Source organism: Amblyraja radiata, unplaced genomic scaffold (genome assembly GCF_010909765.2).
Source record: "Amblyraja radiata isolate CabotCenter1 unplaced genomic scaffold, sAmbRad1.1.pri S93, whole genome shotgun sequence".
Classification (NCBI taxonomy): domain Eukaryota; kingdom Metazoa; phylum Chordata; class Chondrichthyes; order Rajiformes; family Rajidae; genus Amblyraja; species Amblyraja radiata.
Window position 1 is genome coordinate 251,571 of NW_022630175.1, and position 16,730 is coordinate 268,300.

The 16,730-nt window shown below is 49.2% G+C and overlaps 1 protein-coding gene and 1 long non-coding RNA gene across 2 annotated transcripts; both read right to left on the minus strand.

The window, feature by feature from the left end:
• Positions 1-5,549: 5,549 nt before the first annotated feature.
• Positions 5,550-8,613, minus strand: LOC116969651 (zinc finger protein 239-like). The gene is made up of 3 exons (XM_033016459.1): positions 8,542-8,613; positions 6,417-6,819; positions 5,550-6,380 (listed from the first exon to the last, which is right to left on the minus strand). The coding sequence occupies exons 2-3, from the start codon at positions 6,694-6,696 to the stop codon at positions 5,554-5,556; spliced, it is 1,107 nt and encodes a 368-aa protein (XP_032872350.1). The 5' UTR covers positions 6,697-6,819; positions 8,542-8,613; the 3' UTR covers positions 5,550-5,553.
• A 1,061-nt stretch (positions 8,614-9,674) lies between these two features.
• On the minus strand, positions 9,675-11,098 carry LOC116969645. The gene is made up of 3 exons (XR_004410875.1): positions 11,025-11,098; positions 10,254-10,255; positions 9,675-9,736 (listed from the first exon to the last, which is right to left on the minus strand). It is a non-coding gene; the product is annotated as an uncharacterized LOC116969645 (long non-coding RNA).
• Positions 11,099-16,730: the final 5,632 nt, after the last annotated feature.

Below are 16,730 nucleotides of genomic sequence, written 5' to 3' on the forward strand. Positions count from 1 at the left end.
GGACACACAGCCCCATTTATATCAACGGGTCGATGGTTGAAAGGGTCAAGAACTTCAAATTCCTGGGCGTGCACATCTCTGAAGATCTTTCCTGGTCCGAGAACACTAACGCAATTATCAAAAAAGCTCATCAGCGCCTCTACTTCCTGAGAAGTTTACGGAGAGTCGGATTGTTAAGGAAGACTCTCTCTAACTTCTACAGGTGCACAGTCGAGAGCATGCTGACCGGTTGCATCGTGGCTTGGTTCGGCAATTTGAGCGCCCTGGAGAGGAAAATACTACAAAAAGTAGTAAACACTGCCCAGTCCATCATCGGCTCTGACCTTCCTTCCATCGAGGAGATTTATCGCAGTCGCTGCCTCAAAAAGGCTGGCAGTATCATCAAAGACCCACACCATCCTGGCCACACACTCATCTCCCTGCTACCTTCAGGTAGAAAGTACAGGAGCCAGAAGACTGCAACAACCAGGTTCGGGAATAGCTACTTCCCCACAGCCATCAGGCTATTAAACCTGGCTCGGACAAAACTCTGATTATTAACAACCACTTTCTGTTATTTGCACTTTACCAGTTTATTTATTCATGTGTGTATATATTTATATCATGGTATATGGACACATTTATCTGTTTTGTAGGAAATGGATAGATGTTTAGATCTAGTAATTGAATTATGTAATTAGCTACAATTGGGTAACTAACTAATTATATGCTTTAATTTCAGGTCATCCAAGTAAGATTGTTTCATATTTGTTTCAGAATGTTTCAATCTATAATAACTGATAATTTCTTTTGGTTCTCTTAATTTTTAAGAAAGTTATGGGCTTTTGACTGTCCTCGATCACAGCTTTGGTGTTAAGTCAATGGAAAAGCAATAGGGTACAAGATGCTAATTTCCGAGTATGAAAATTGCCATAACTTTTTTAATACTTAAAAATATGAAAGGGAATTAGGTGACAAATTAAACTTATTTTTATGTTTTATCTGATGGGATAAATTACAGACTTGATGTTTAAAATCCCAACATGTTGTAACATTGCCCCCGCGCTCTGGCCCCGCCCACACACAGGGCTCTGGCCCCGCCCCCCCCCCCCCACACACACACGCGCGCTCTGGCCCCGCCCACACACACACGCGCTCGGATCCCGGGTGGAGGCGGGAGAACGGGTCGAGCACACGGTGTCAATCAAATGCAGCTGCTTTAAATTTACTCATACTCATATTCCGTCTGGGGTCCTTGCGCCCTTATGGCATCAACATTGAATTCCCCCAATTTGGCTAGCCTGTGCTGTCCCCTCCCCTTCCTTCACCCTCTAGCTGTCTCCTCCCACCCTCCCATCCGCCCGCCCTCGGGCTCCTCCTCCTCCCTTTTTCCTTCTTTCTTTCCCCACCCCCCATCAGTCTGAAGAAGGGTTTCGGCCCGAAACGTCGCCTATTTCCTTCGCTCCATAGATGCTGCTGCACCCGCTGAGTTCCTCCAGCAATTTTGTGTACCTGCTTTAAATTCATGCTCTTTACCTCCTTACCGTCGCTTTCCAGGTGTCCCAGCTTCGGGGCGGTTAACGGCGGCGATCAACGGCTAGTGAGTGAGTGGGGGGAGGGAGAAAGAGAGAGAGGGGGGGGGGAGGAGTAAGGGGTGTGTGGAAGGAGAGGGGGGGTGGAGAGATGAGGAGGAGGAAGAGAGGGGTGGGGGAAGAGAGGAGGAGGGGTTGAGAGAGTTGGAGGGGGGAGATAGGAGGGAGGAGAGAGAGGAGGGAGAGAGGGGAGTGGGGGGGAAAAGAGGGGGAGGCGGGAGGTTAACCGGCTGGAGAGTTTTGTCGGCGGGGGCGTCGAAAGCTGGAGCCGCCCGGGAGCGAGTGTATTACAGTTGCGGGGCCCGGGAGCGAGTGTAATACAGTTGTGGGGCCCGGGAGCGAGTGTAATACAGTTGTGGGGCCAGGGAGCGAGTGTAATACAGTTGTGGGGCCCGGGTGCGAGTGTAATACAGTTGCAGGGCCCGGGAGCGAGTGTAATACAGCTGTGGGGCCCGGGAGCGAGTGTAATACAGTTGCGGGTCCCGGGAGCGTGTGTAATACAGTTACGGGGCCCGGGAGCGAGTGTAATACAGTTGTGGGGCCCGGGTGCGAGTGTAATACAGTTGCAGGGCCCGGGAGCGAGTGTATTACAGTTGTGGGGCCCGAGAGCGAGTGTAATACAGTTGTGGGGCCCGGGAGCGAGTGTATTACAGTTGTGGGGCCCGGGAGCGAGTGTATTACAGTTGTGCGGCCCGGGTGCGAGTGTAATACACTTGCGGGGCCCGGGAGCGAGTGTAATACAGTTGTGGGGCCCGGGTGCGAGTGTAATACCGTTGCGTGGCCCGGGAGCGAGTGTATTACAGTTGTTGGGCCCGGGAGCGAGTGTAATACAGCTGTGGGGCCCGGGAGCGAGTGTAATACAGTTGCGGGGCCCGGGAGCGAGTGTATTACAGTTGTGGGGCCCGGGAGCGAGTGTAATACAGTTGTAGGGCCCGGGAGCGAGTGTAATACAGTTGCGGGGCCCGGGAGCGAGTGTAATACAGTTGCGGGGCCCGGGAGCGAGTGTATTACAGTTGTGGGGCCCGGGAGCGAGTGTAATACAGTTGTGGGGCCCGGGAGCGAGTGTAATACAGTTACGGGGCCCGGGAGCGAGTGTAATACAGTTGTTGTGCCCGGGAGCGAGTGTAATACAGTTGCGGGGTCCGGGAGCGAGTGTATTACAGTTGTTGTGCCCGGGAGCGAGTGTAATACAGTTGTGGGGCCCGGGAGCGAGTGTAATACAGTTGCGGGTCCCGGGAGCGTGTACAAAACAGTTGTTGGGCCCGGGAGCGAGTGTAATACAGTTGCGGGGCCCGGGAGCGTGTGTAATACAGTTGTTGGGCCCGGGAGCGAGTATAATACAGCTGTGGGGCCCGGGGGGGGGGGGGGGGGAGAGAGGGGCACCAGCCCGGAAATGACGTCGCTGCCCTCCGCGAGCGGTGACGTTAAGAGCGGGGCGGAAGGCGCAGGGTGGGACAGGAGAACAAGGTCAAGTGGACGAGGAGTTTGTGGAGTGTCTGTCTGTCTGTCTCCATCCCTCCTGGATTCCCAGAGCAGCTTGTACAGGAGCTGACCAGGGAGAAGGCAAGTCTGGCTGTTCAGTGTCGTGCAATGAACCTGCTTAGATAAAGGCAAGTGGGGGTAAAATAGCCAGTCACCAAAATAATGGCCATTCATTTACAGGAATCAAACACTAAATTCCTTCTATTTGGCCCATAAATCTACGACAATGAGATTTAAAAATGATGCTATATTGTGAATTCTTGTGTGAATGTTATTTGGACACTTAGGCTATTTAAAAATGTTAAATCTTTTCTAAAGAAATGGATAACAGTGCTGTACTCCCCCAACATGGAGAACATGTTTCCTGCATCTACCCTGTCCAATCTCTCACTAATTTTATACGATTCTATAAGATTCCCACATCCTTCTGAATTCCAGTGAATACAAACCCAGTCACCCAATTCTTTCAACATATGTCAGTCCCGCCATCATCATCATTTCCTGAGAAGGCTGGCATTTTCTTTCATTATTGATAACACAACATGAATTCTGAAGAACACAACATCAATTCTGAAGAACACAGTCAGGTCAGGAAAAACTTGCTTTATTTGTTAGGCAAGGCACAAATACGTTAAGACTTTATTTTAAAAAAAACACACTTTAAAATGCTTTTAAGTGTTTGGGCCAGTGGCAGCCAGCTGGTACTGTGGGCAGTCGGCTGTGTGCAGCTTGGCTCACTTTTGCATATTCACTTGGGTACAGTATGAATGAGAAGATGCTGGTACTGTTGCTTGTCTGCTCCTCGACAGGGCTAAGGAGGGCTTGTATTAGGAACACTTCTCCATCCGTTTCCCACCACGGATGGCTGTCCTGCTGAGTTCTACCGGCACTTTGGAGGGGAATGGCCAGGCAACGTGTCGGGTCTGAACATTTCTATGGACTCATGGAGCCGGGGGGCGGGGGCGGGCGGGGGGAAGCAGGAAATAAGAGTTGGGGTCGGGACATGCTCCAGGATTTCATTTGGATGAGGGGAGAGTCTCCTCAAATTGGAGAATTCTGTGTTCATGCCTGGTCTGTAAGCTGTGAGGTGCTGTCCCTCCAGTTTGTGTGTCACCTCACTCTGGCAATGGAGGAGGCCCAGGACAGAAAGATCAGTGTGGGAGTGGGAAGGGGAGATAAAATGGTTGGCAACCGGGAGATCCAGCAGGCCTTGACGGACTGAGCACAAGTGAAGGGTGAAATTTACGCCTAGTCTAGATACAGGAACAGGAGATGCTGGTTTACAAAAAGAGACACAATCTCCTGAAGTAACTTGTACCTCTGGAGAGCATAGACAGGCAACATTCTAGGTCAGGACCCTGCTTCAGACTGCTTGTTGTGGGGGTGGAGAAAGGGAGAGGTGGGAGTGGTCGCCTTAGATTGCCTTCCCTCTACAGATGCCGCCTGACCCACTGAGTCCCTCCACCGCTTTAGAGGGAATGGACAGACGACGTTTTGAGTCAGGACCCTTCTTCAGACTGAGTGGAGAGGGTGGGGGGAGGAAGCTGGAAAAGCGAGTTGGGGCTGGACAAAGCCTGGCAAGTGATAGGTGGATACAGAATGCTGGAGTAACAGCGGGACAGGCAGCATCTCTAGAGAAAAGGAATGGGAGAAGTTTCAGGCTGAGTCCCTTCTTCAGAAGTGATAGGTGGATACAGGTGAGGGAGACACAAGAAACTGCAGATGCTGGAATCTTGCATAGAGCACAATTTAGTTAGATGCACAGAATCTCTTGCCCAGACTGGGGGAATCGAGGACCAGAGGACATGGGTTCAAGGTGAAGGGGAAAAGATTTAAAAGGAAACTGAGGGGTAACCTTTTCAAACAGAGGGTGGTGGGAGTATGGAACAAACTGTCAGAGGAGGTAGTTGAGGCTGTGACTATCCTAAGAAACAGTTAGACAGTTACATAGATAGGACAAGTTTGGAGGGATATGGACCAAACACAGGCAGGTGGGACTAGTGTAGCTGGGACATGTTGGTCAATGTGGGCAAGTTGGGCCGAAGGGCCTGTTTCCACACTGTATCACTTTATAACTAACACAGAGTGCTGGAGAAACTCAGCGGGTCAGGCAGCATCTGTGGAGAACATGGATCGGTGACATTGACAGAGTACAGGAGTAACTCAGCAGAACAGGCAGCATCTCTGGAGACAAGGAATGGGTGACATATCGGGTCGACACTGAAGACGGGGTCTCGACCCTGAAACGTTATCCATTTCTTCCCGCCTTTTGTGTCTACTTAAACAGCGCCTATCTATCCACGTGGCGGTGTGCCAGCAGGCTGGAGGAGCGGGCAAAGGTCTTGCTGCAGAGAGGGTAGATGAAAGGGCGCTGGCCGGTGTGGACTCGTCAGTGGTCCAGCAGGTGGTCAAGGCGGGTGAAACCCTCGCCACACTCAGCGCACACAAAGGGTCTCCAGTGTGTATCCGCTGCTGCTCCCGCAGCCCCCATGCTCTCTTGTCACAGTGAGAGCAGCTGCTCGCCGGCGTGGGTCCGCCGGTGCTGCCGCAACCCCCGCGAGCTGTCAAACTCCTCACCACAGTACGGGCAGTCGTAGGCCTGGCCACTGGTGGGCACGTGCTGGTGAGGGAGGGCGTGGGAAGCCATGGCAAAGCGCTTTCCACACACCAGGCTGGGGACGGGACGGTCGCCGGCGTGCACCCGCTGGTGGGACATCAGATAGGTGGAGCGGGTGAAGCCCTTGCCGCACTGGGCGCAGGTGTAGGGGCGCTCGCCGGTGTGGGTGCGCTGGTGCTGCTGCAGGTTCCTGGACTGGGTGAAGCTCTTGCCGCACTGGGCACAGGTAAAGGGACGCTCGCCGGTGTGGGTGCGCTGGTGATACAGCAGGCGGTCTGAGCGGGTGAAGCCCTTGCCGCACTGGGCGCAAGTGAAGGGGCGCTCCCCGGTGTGGGTGTGCTGGTGCCTCAGCAAGTTGCTGGAGTGGGTGAAGCCCTTGCCGCACTGGGCGCAGGTGAAGGGGCGCTCCCCGGTGTGGGTGCGCTGGTGCCTCAGCAAGTTGCTGGAGTGGGTGAAGCCTTTGCCGCACTGCGCGCAGGTGAAGAGGTGCTCGCCGGTATGGGTGCGCTGATGCAGCACCAGGTTGCCGGATTGGGTGAAGTCCTTGCCGCACTGGGCACATGTGTAGGGGCGCTCGCTGGAGTGGGTGTGCTGGTGCACCAGCAGGTGACTAGACTGGGTGAAGCCCTTCCCGCAGTCGCTGCATGTGTAGGGGCGTTCCCCGGTGTGCACGCGGCTATGCCCCTTCAGATCCTTGGACGACTTGAAGCCTTTGCCGCAGTCGGAGCAGGTGAAGGGCCGCTCACTGCTGTGCACCCGCTTGTGCTCCCGCAGCCTCGACAACTGGGTAAAGCTCTCGCCGCATGTAGAGCAGCCATAGGTCTTCTCGCCCGTGTGCACCCGCCGGTGGGCCTTCAGCACATCCGCCCTCTTGAAGCTCTTGCCGCACTCTATGCAGTTGAAGGGGCGTTCTATCATGTGCACCCGCCGGTGGGCCTCCAGCTTGCTCAGGTACTGCCAGGCCTTGCCACATACGTCGCACTCATAACGCTTCTCCTTGTTGTGCCCCGTCATGTTGTCCTCCATCGAAGATCAGCCCTCGATGCCCGGCCCGCACACCGTGCAGATGGGGGGCTCACCGGCACCCTGGCCGCCCTCAATGGCCGCTCACGTTCCTGTCTCTCCGTCCACAGCAACGGCTCCTAAACCCTGCAGGAGGGGAACACTGAGGGTCAACAAGCTGGCAAACAGGACATTCCTAGCACATATTGGGTGCGTTTATGGCGGAGGAAACCGTTATATAATTCCGCGCTGCACACTGGCGCAGCGGTACAGTTGTAAATTAATTGGCCTCCACAAAATTGCTAAATTGGCCCCAATGTGCGTAGGATAGTGCTAGTGTACGGGGTGATCGCTGGTCGGCGCGGACCCCATGGGCCGAAAGACCTGTTGTTTCCGCGCTGCATCTCTAAATTAAACTAAACCAAAGAAGGGTGTGGACCCAAAACGCCACCCATTCCTTCTCTCCACTGATGCTGCCTGACCTGCTGAGTTACTCCAGCACTTTGTGTCTATCTTCTCCACAGATGCTGCCTGATCCGCTGAGTTACTCCAGCACTTTGTCATAGAGTCATGGAGTTGGAAACAGGGCCCTTCGGCCCAACTCGTACCCGCACTCCGAGATCCCTCGGCTCTACACATTCCGCAAGGCTCAGAGTTCAGATTCCTAATGAGACCACACCTGGAGTATTGTGTGCAGTTTTGGTCCCCTAATTTGAGGAAGGACATTCTTGCTATTGAGGGAGAGCAGCGTAGGTTCACCAGGTTAATTCCCGGGATGTGGGGGACTGTCATATGCTGAGAGAATGGAGCGGCTGGGCTTGTACACTCTGGAGTTTAGAAGGATGAGATGGGATCTTATTGAACCATATAAGATTATTAAGGGTTTGGACATGCTAGAGGCAGGAAACATGTTCCCGATGTTGGGGGAGTCCAGAACCGGGGGCCACACAGTTTAAGAATAAGGGGCAAGCCATTTAGAACAGAGACATGGAAACACTTTTTCACACAGAGTTGTGAGTTTGTGGGCCTCTCTGCCTCAGAGGCCGGTTCTGTGGATACTTTCAAGAGAGAGCTAGATAGGGCTCTTAAAGATCGTGGAGTCAAGGGATATGGGGAGAAGGCAGGAACGGGGAACTGATTGGGGATGATCAGCCATGATCACATTGAATGGCGGTGCTGGCACAAGGGCCGAATGGCCTATTCCTGGACCTATTGTCGCTTGTCTATTGCCCCAGCGCCCCGCCATTCACAGTGAAGATCCTGCCCTGGTTTGACTTCCTAAACTGCAACACCCTCCCCACCCCCAAACAGTGTGACCTCCTCCCTGTGGCTCCCTACCCATTACCCCTGCCGCCTCCTGCACCTTACCCCCCTTTGCTCCCTCCCCCCTCCTCCCCACCCCCAAACAGTGTGAACCCCCACCAGGCTCCCTACCCCCTTCCATGATGCACTTGACCCCTCTCTCTCCCCCCCCCCCAGTTCCATGCCCCCCCTACCATTCATCCCCCTCGGCACCAAACCCACTCCCCCTTGAATCCCTCCCATTGCTCCCTGCTTCCCCCCACTACTCACTTCACCCCCTTTTCCCCAGTCTCTCACCCCTCCCTCCCCCCGCCCCCGGACTGTCTCTCTCTCTCTCTCTCTCTGAACCTCTCCCATTATTCCTGCCCCTCTCAGCCCCCACCGCTCAGATATCTCTCTCTCTCCCGAACTCTCTCTCCTCAACTCCCCCCTCCCTGTCTCTCCCTCCCTTCTCTCTCCGCCTTCTATATCTCTGCCCCTCTCACTCTCCCCCTCTGTCTCTCTACCCTCTCACTCACTCTCTACTCAATCCATCTCTCTCTCCATCTCCCTCTCTCTCTCTCTCACCGTTCAGTGCGGATCGGCTCCATCTTGGCCGCGACAGATGCGTCATGTCCGGGCTGAGGCCGCCCCGCAGAGTGCGGGGCAAAGGGCGGCGACGTCATTTCCGGGCTAGGGCCGCCCCGCTCGAAGGTTCTCGAGAGCGGGAGGGAGAGAGAGGGGGCATGAGCCCGGAAATGACGTCCCGCACAGCCCCGGCTCGTTGACCCGCAGGGGGCGGCCTCAGCCCGGATATGACGTAACGCCGCGGCCCAAGATGGAGCCGATCCGCACTGGACGGTGAGAGAGAGGGAGAGAGAGAGAGGGAGAGAGGGAGAGAGAGAGGGGGAGAGAGAGAGAGGGAGAGGGAGAGACGGACGAGGGGCCACTAACAGTCCACCAATCACAAGCTGCCGAGCGCATCTATGACATCATTATGGGACGTTGCCAACGGTAACCACGGCAGGAGAGTTCGAGGGAGACAGAGACAGAGAGAGATATAGAGAGTGATAAAGGGATATAGGGAGGGATATAGGCAGAGAGATATATAGCGAGATCGAGATATAGCGAGAATCAGAGAGAGATAGAGAATATATATATGGAGAGGGTGACAGAGAGATAGAGATATATAGAGAGGGGGAGAGATAGAGAGAGATAGAGTGAGAGAGATATAGCGAGATCGTGAGAGAGGAAGAGTTAGAGAATATATAGGGAGAGGGAGAGAGATAGTGAAATAGAGAGCGATATAGAGAGATAGAGAGGGGGAAATAGGGACAGATATATATATAGATATATATATAGAGAGAGGGAAATAGGGACAGATATATAGAGATAGAGAGAGAGGGAAATAGGGACAGATAGCAAAATATATATATATAGAGAGAGAGCGAAAGAATATATATATATAGAGAGGGAGAGAAATAGAGAGAGATATAGAGGGGGAGAGAGGTAGAGAGACATAATATATATAGAGAGGGAGAGAGACAGATATAGAGATAGTGAGAGAGGAAGAGAGAATATATAGAGAGGGAGCACTTGGTTTAGTTATTCCTATTATCTTGTCCTTTTGGGCGAAGTTCATCCCTCTTCACTTTTATTTTTGTTACTGTTTTCATTTTTTTTGCTATTGTTGTGGGCGACGTTTTGATTTTGTTCTTCAGTGAGTGGAGCTGCTGCTGACCTTAACTGGGCTGGTGGGCACCTGGATCAGGATGGAGTGCAGCTAGAAATGCGTTTATATTGGGCATAGACACTGCTGGCCAAAGGGCCGGCTCCTGTTTACTGCTCTGGGTTGTGTTTTGTTTTTGTTTTGTAAACAGTGCAGGTGTAGGCCATTCGGCCCTTCAAACCAGCACCGCCATTCATTGTGATCATTGGGGGAGGGGTGGTGTGGGATTGTGGGCGTCCATTCCAGGTGGGGCAAGAGGAAGAGAGAGGGCTGGGGGGGGGGGGAGAAGTGTCATATCCAGCTCTGATTTAATTTAATACATTGTGTTCTTGGCTTTGATAGCAATTCATTTCTATGTTTGCTGCATTTAACTACAGAGTTCCAATGTCTGTTTGTGAAAAATATGGTTGTGAAGTGATTGCTTATAAATTAGATAATTAGTACAGGGTTCTACCAGTAAATGGATATGTTAAAGAAAAACAGGTGCTATCAATGTGAAACAAAACGATGATTGCTGCACAATGTACAGTGGATCATTACGTGTATCCATTGAATACTTTCTATGTCCAACATCTGTCAGTCTTGGTGGAACACACCTGCCTTTGACAGACAGACAGACACAGACAGACAGACAGACAATTAATTTCCAGGATAGGTATTTGGGTTCAGTTTATTGGGGATTTCCTTTCCAATCATGACTGCTCTCTGCCTCCTACTCCCATTTTCCTGTCTTCTCCCCATAACCCATGACTCCTGTTCTAATCAGAGTTCAGGTTGTTACGAGGATGCTGGTTGAATCATAACTCCGTGGTGTTTTGAGAATTTGAAACTTTGCACCTTAAGACGTAGTTGCTGGACTTCGACTTTGCCTTAGTTCCTCCCACACTGTTGAGTTCATTGGTCAGCAAGCTTTGGCCATTCTATTCGGTCATGTGCACCATCTTCCACCCTCGAAAGGTTCATGTCCCCGGCTTCCAAATCCTTCTGCAATGTTCACCTCCATATGAGTTTTGGTCGGCCTATTTTCCTTCTTCCGTCAGGTTGTCATTACTATCTTAGGTGCCCGTTCTGGTGACATTCTGAGTACATGTCCTGCAGGTTTCATCCTGCGTACCTCTATGTCCTGGCTGAGAGGCTTTGTTGCAGTTTCCTGGTAGACTAATGCATTCTCAGGTGTCTTTCCATTGAGAACCAGCAACTTACAAGAGGTACAGCTGTATCAATTGCTGAACTGAAGTCTGGGCAATCAGTGATGGTATTGCCAGCATGAATATTGACGGGGAATTAATTATTTAAAATGTTAAAATTATTTAAAAATATGTTTATTTTTGTCTTTGTAAACGCAGTACAAAGGAAGAAATGAATAAAGCAAACACAAGTAGAATATCGAAAATCATGAACTTGGTGGGTAGTGATATAGATAAACAAATTGTTTTAATATCAATCCATTTGAATAACATTCATATCAATTTCTAAACTGAAGTTTTCAGTTAATGTAAACGTAATTGATTAATTCTAAACTAATGGTATATATAATATAACGCAGGTAAATTTCACGTTATAGGAGTAGAATTAGGCCATTCGGCCCATTGGGTCCACTGCCGTTCAATCATGGCTGATCTCTGCCTCCTAATCCCATTTTCCTGCCTTCTCCCCATAACACTTGATACCTGTTCTAATCATGAATTTGTCTATCTCTGCCTTAAAAATATCCACTGACTTGGCCTCCACAGCCCTCTGTGGCAATGAGTTTTACAGATTAAATACCATCTGACTAAAGAAGTTCTTCCTCACTTCCACCTCCTCTTTCTAAACGCGTGCCCTTTAATTCCGAGGCTATGAAACTCTAGACCTAGACCAGGGGTGGGGAACCTGCAGCCTTCTAGACCATTAAGTGCGGCCTTTTGAATGAATCCAAATTTTGTAGAACAAATTCTTTTATTTTTATTAATATATTTTTGTTCGTCTTTTATTTTCACTTTAATCCTAAAATGAACGTATTTAAAATACTAAAGAGTAAAAGAAGATTCAACGAAATAATCCGCCACGACTGACGGCCACAAGTAAAACAATAGTAAGTCATGAGGGCTATTTTAACAAAATAATGTATATTTTGAAGTATATCTAATTGAAGTTTCTTGGATTTGGCCTTAATATATTACAGCTAACTTAATGCAGCATTCCAACATGAAAAGGTTCCCCACCCCTTTCCTAAACTCTACCACCATTGGAAACATCCTATAGCCTGGGACTGGATGTCAATATCCCGACGGGCTTTGGGAGGATGCTACTAGCTAGAGACAGACAGAGCAAAACTCTGGGAACAGGAGAACAAAGAAACACTGAGAAAATGGTCACATGATGAACATCTGTTGAGAACAGAACTGCACGTAATTTCATTGCTCGGCAGTTTGGCCTTGAGAAGATAAGGTGTCTGGGAACGGCCATTTTACAAAGGAACTATGATGAGAATGAAAATATGAACAGGCAACATAATTAAGAACTCCCCAGCCTGAGAAGGAATGAACATGCGTTTTGTTTATTCAGCACTTGGATGAGTAACAACTCAAAATCATTGACTTTAGAATTGTGAGAGCGTTGGGTTTGAACAAATGCTTCCTTTAGGAGATTTAAGAAAAATTAGTAGAAAAGAAGGGCGGTCCGAGACATGGGCAGCGACAACCCGGGAACAACCATCACAGGAAGGAGGGACCTGAGTTCAAAGCTCAGAAAAGACAAACCCCCTACCAAACAGAGTGTATCTGTCCAATTCATTCATAGGGGCAATATCTGACTGTGATTTAGTTTAAGAAGTGATAAGTTGAAATAGTAAAGTCAATGAGAAGTTATTAGAAGTCAAGTGTTTACATGCATGTTTTAAGTTTCTCGAGTGTTAAAAAAGATTAAGTTGTACTAAACGAAATTAAACCTCGGTTTCGAGTCTTGTTCGACACGTCAGTTGATACGCTGCCGTGAAGAGAGAGTGGACGCTGGCGCGCTTTAGCTGCCGCTGCTCTCTCTTCACATTGTGTTTTTGATTTTTTGTTTTTGGACTGAATTCTGTTTTTAATTTGTGTTTCTGTGATGTCTTTATTATTTATTTTATTCTGATTATATGTATTTTATTCCTGTAAATCTCTGTAAGGTGTCCTTGAGATGTCTGAAAGGCTCCCAAAAATAAAATGTATTATTATTATTATTAATAGGGTCACCAATCCTTTCCACATTCACTCTATCTATGCCTTTTATTATTCTGTAAGTTTCAATGTGAACCCCCTCATTCTTCTAAACTCCAGCGAGTAGAGGCCCAGTACTGTCAAACGCTCACCATGTGCTAACCCACTCATTCCTGAATCATACTTGTAAACCTCCTCTGGACACTCTCCAGAGCCAGCACATCCTTCCTCAGATATGGTGTCCAAATTTGCTCACAGTACTGCAAATGCGGGCTGACCAGCGCCTTTTAGAGCCTCAGCATTGCATCTGTCCTTATAGATCCTTATAGAGCCTCAGCATTGCATCGCTCTGCTGCTCCGTGCCGATGCAGGCTGCGTCTGATCCACACGCATGGCCAGTGGGTTGGAGTTGCAGGGGTCAGCTTGACCAGGTAACGTGTCGATGCCCTCCACCGTTGCTCCACTGCTCCGTGCCGATGCAGGCTGCATCTGATCCACACGCATGGCCATTTGAAACGGCTCTTGATCTCATTGGAATTTGGAAGGGGGAAGAATGTAGAGAGAGGGAAAGCAAGGGTTATTTGAAGTCAATATTCATACCGCTGCCCAAGCGAAATATGTGGTGCTGTTCCTCCAATTCGTGCTGGGCTTGACTCTGACATTGGAGGAGGCCCAGGCCAGAAAGGTCAGTATGGGAATGGGAGGGGGAATTAAAGTGTTTAGCAATTGGGAGATGACGTAGGTTTAGGTCAACTGAGCGGAGTCGAGGATCGAACCTGGGTCTCTGGCGTTGTGGGGCAGCAACTCTACCAAGTGTGTCACTGTGCCTCCCTTCTCCTTATGAAAACCCAATCACAGATTAGACAACCGTTTGCAGAGCCTAGTGTGACTATTCTCACGGTGTAGTTGCGTTTTTTTAATGGAAAGTCTTTCATTATCTAAACTGTAAAACAATATATTATTATCTAATACTAATTAAATTAATATAGCATTAAGAAATGGAATTAGTCCAAATAATGCATAGAATAATACAATATGGTGATTGCCATTAGAGCTAAATATACAAAAGATATTTTGCAAACTATGACTTACACCCTGCACTATGATGTAAGTTGATTGGAAAAACTCAATGACTTGTTTTCAGAAGAATTTTGATTTGTACAATTAGTTTGTACTTTTGGTGATGATCAGAAAATGTTATTCTTCAACTTTTAACTTGGTATATTTCTCATTTACCCTTTTTTGCAGGACATCTCAATCAGGATGCTTGCCAGTAATTGTCACCATTGCTGGTAAGCGCGAGAGTAACCAGTGATACCTGGGTTACATTTGTGCTCATCTGGAAGTGAACCGTTCAATCATTGGCAGGTATTCCGTCCATTAATCTTTAACGTTGTGCCTTTCGTTCTGAAATGTGTTCATCCACATTTAGCTAAATGGGAGGATTCAATGTCCATGTTGTTGGGTTGTAAAATAGCCAGGTGGAATATATTCAGTTTTCAATATTTACTTTAATGTCATTTTAACTGAGTACTTGCATCGACGGATGAAACGAAAACATATAAGGTGTTCTTCCACTTTTGAGTGTGGCCTCAGTCTTATTGATGGAGGTGGCCTAGGATTGGAGCGTCACTCAAGGAAAAGGGGGTTCAAAGATACTAGCACCCATGACATTTGGGTGGCCTTGGTCGACTGAGTGCATGTATTCGGTGGATCAGTCGTCCGATCTGCACTTGTTCTTGCCAACGGTAGGAGACCACATTGGGAGGGTCGGTGTGGTGGATGGGGTTGGATGACGTGCGTGTGAGCCCCTGCCTCAATAGACAATATGTGCAGGAGAAGGCCATTCGGCTGATCATGGCTGATCATCCACAATCACTATCCCGTTCCTGCCTTCTCCCCATATCCCCTGACTTGAAGAGCCCTACCAAGTATCTTGAAAGTATCCAGTGAACCGGCCTCCACCCTCCTCTGAGGCAGAGGATTCCAGGCACTCACAACTCTCTGTGTGAAAAAGTGTTTCCTCATCTCGTTCTAAATGGCATACTCCTTATTCTTGAAGTGTGGCCTGGGGTGGAGGATTGCAAACTTCACGTAGTCCGCCCTGTTTCGACTGATACAAATCAACTTGACGTGCACAAACGGAAGATCAAACTTTAAGCTGTGCACGCCACACGAAAGAAGAAGAAGAAAATGTGGCCCCTGTTTCTGGACTCCCCCAACATTTGGAACATGTTTCCTGACTCTAGCTTGTCCAAACCCTATATAGTCTTATATTTTAAACTTTATAATATAACTAGACTAAGTGGGACCCGTTGGGTCCCATGTTCACACGGGAGGGCTGGTCCCCCGACGCAATATTCCACCTCTCCACCAATTCCAATATTGGTGGCCAGTGGGGGGGGCTTTCTGGAGTGCTGGTATGGGGATGGCAGCTCAATCCCGCAAGCCTGATCTGCTGGCAGCTCACTCACGGCTGGTGGGCTGGTAGTTGGCTCATGACTATTCCTTGAAATTCCATTTCAAGCAGGATGCAAGGCCACCAAATTCAAATCCATATTCCTACCATTTCAAGTAGGGTGCAAGGCCACCAAATTCAAGTGCAGCTTCTTACCACTATGAGCAGGGTGCAAGGCCACCAAATTCAAGTGCAGTTTCCATCATGCAGCGACTGAGCCACACCTACACTTCCGGGTTTTATAACCCTCCCCCTCCCACCGGAAAAGGTGTGGCTTTCAGGGCGTGATTGACAGGAGAGATATTCTCAACATTTTTAAAACACTAATAACACTTTTATTTTTAATTGATGGGAAGAATTCTCTGCACCTGCCCGGCGGACAGGGACTGCGTAAGATGGCCAAAACTCACAGCCGTAAGTCATAGTGTTATATCTAAAATCAACATACAGTGCAAACAGGAAGTAAGTGCATTTGCAGTAGTGCCTTTTAACTAAGTCAAAGCACCCAAGCCGCCATTTGCAAAAAGTAATGCCTCTCAACTTCAAGCCAAAGCACCCATGCCACCATTTGCAGTAGGTAATGCCTTTCAACTTCAAGCCAAAGCACCCAAACAACCATTTGCATGCAGTGCCTTTTTACTTCAAACAAACAATATTTTCATTTTCAAACCACATTAAGGGGACTCCCAGTTGTGTAGATATTTGTTTAGTGATATTCAGAGCTCAGAGAAACGTGACCCTTGGCTTCATCCATCTTGCAGAGACCGAGTGTGGCACACCACTTCCTGGTTTTATAGTCCCTCCCCCTCCCTCCAGCAGGGGCAGCAGAGAGATTGGTGATTTAAAAAAAAAAGCATTAATATCTCTCTGATTTGTCATCGATGCGGAAAAATCCTCCACACCCGTAAGGCAGACGTGGGGCTCTGAACGAGGTGGCCAAAAATGACGGCCGTAGGTGACGGCGTTCTGTCGGAAATCGCAGCACAGTGGGCCAAAGGCGGTCAAGTTCAGAGTTTTAGTAATATAGATGTGGAACTGGATTATAATATAATCTGCAGTGGAAGGGCTTCCAGAGTCCCTGGATGGACGTGAGTGAGGGGTATAGCACCACCTGCGGTCGCAGGAGAAACTACCTTGGAGGAATAGGTGATTTGGGTGTCATTGCCTCGGGCAATCTCTCCTGTACAGATTCCAACCTTGTATTTCCTCAGCCCTGTACTGCTCCTTACTATCTCCTTCCCAAATCCCCCCTCTCCCCTGCCCCCTCCCTTCTGACCTACATCTGAGATACCTCTCACACTCTGCCACACATCAATAACTTTCAAATCCTAGGCCCCCATTCCCTCATCATCACCATGGACCTTCAGCCCCTTTATAATTCTATTCCTCATTGGGAAGGTCTTGGAGCCCTCGC

Bases quoted from the DNA above. Each gene is read 5' to 3' on its own strand.
- LOC116969651 (XM_033016459.1), bottom strand. From the start codon at position 6,696: ATGGAGGACAACATGACGGGGCACAACAAGGAGAAGCGTTATGAGTGC. The intron at 6,381-6,416 runs GTGAGCGGCCCT...ACTGCGGCAAAG, and splicing joins GCACAAGCGGGTGCACAGCA to GCTTCAAGTCGTCCAAGGAT.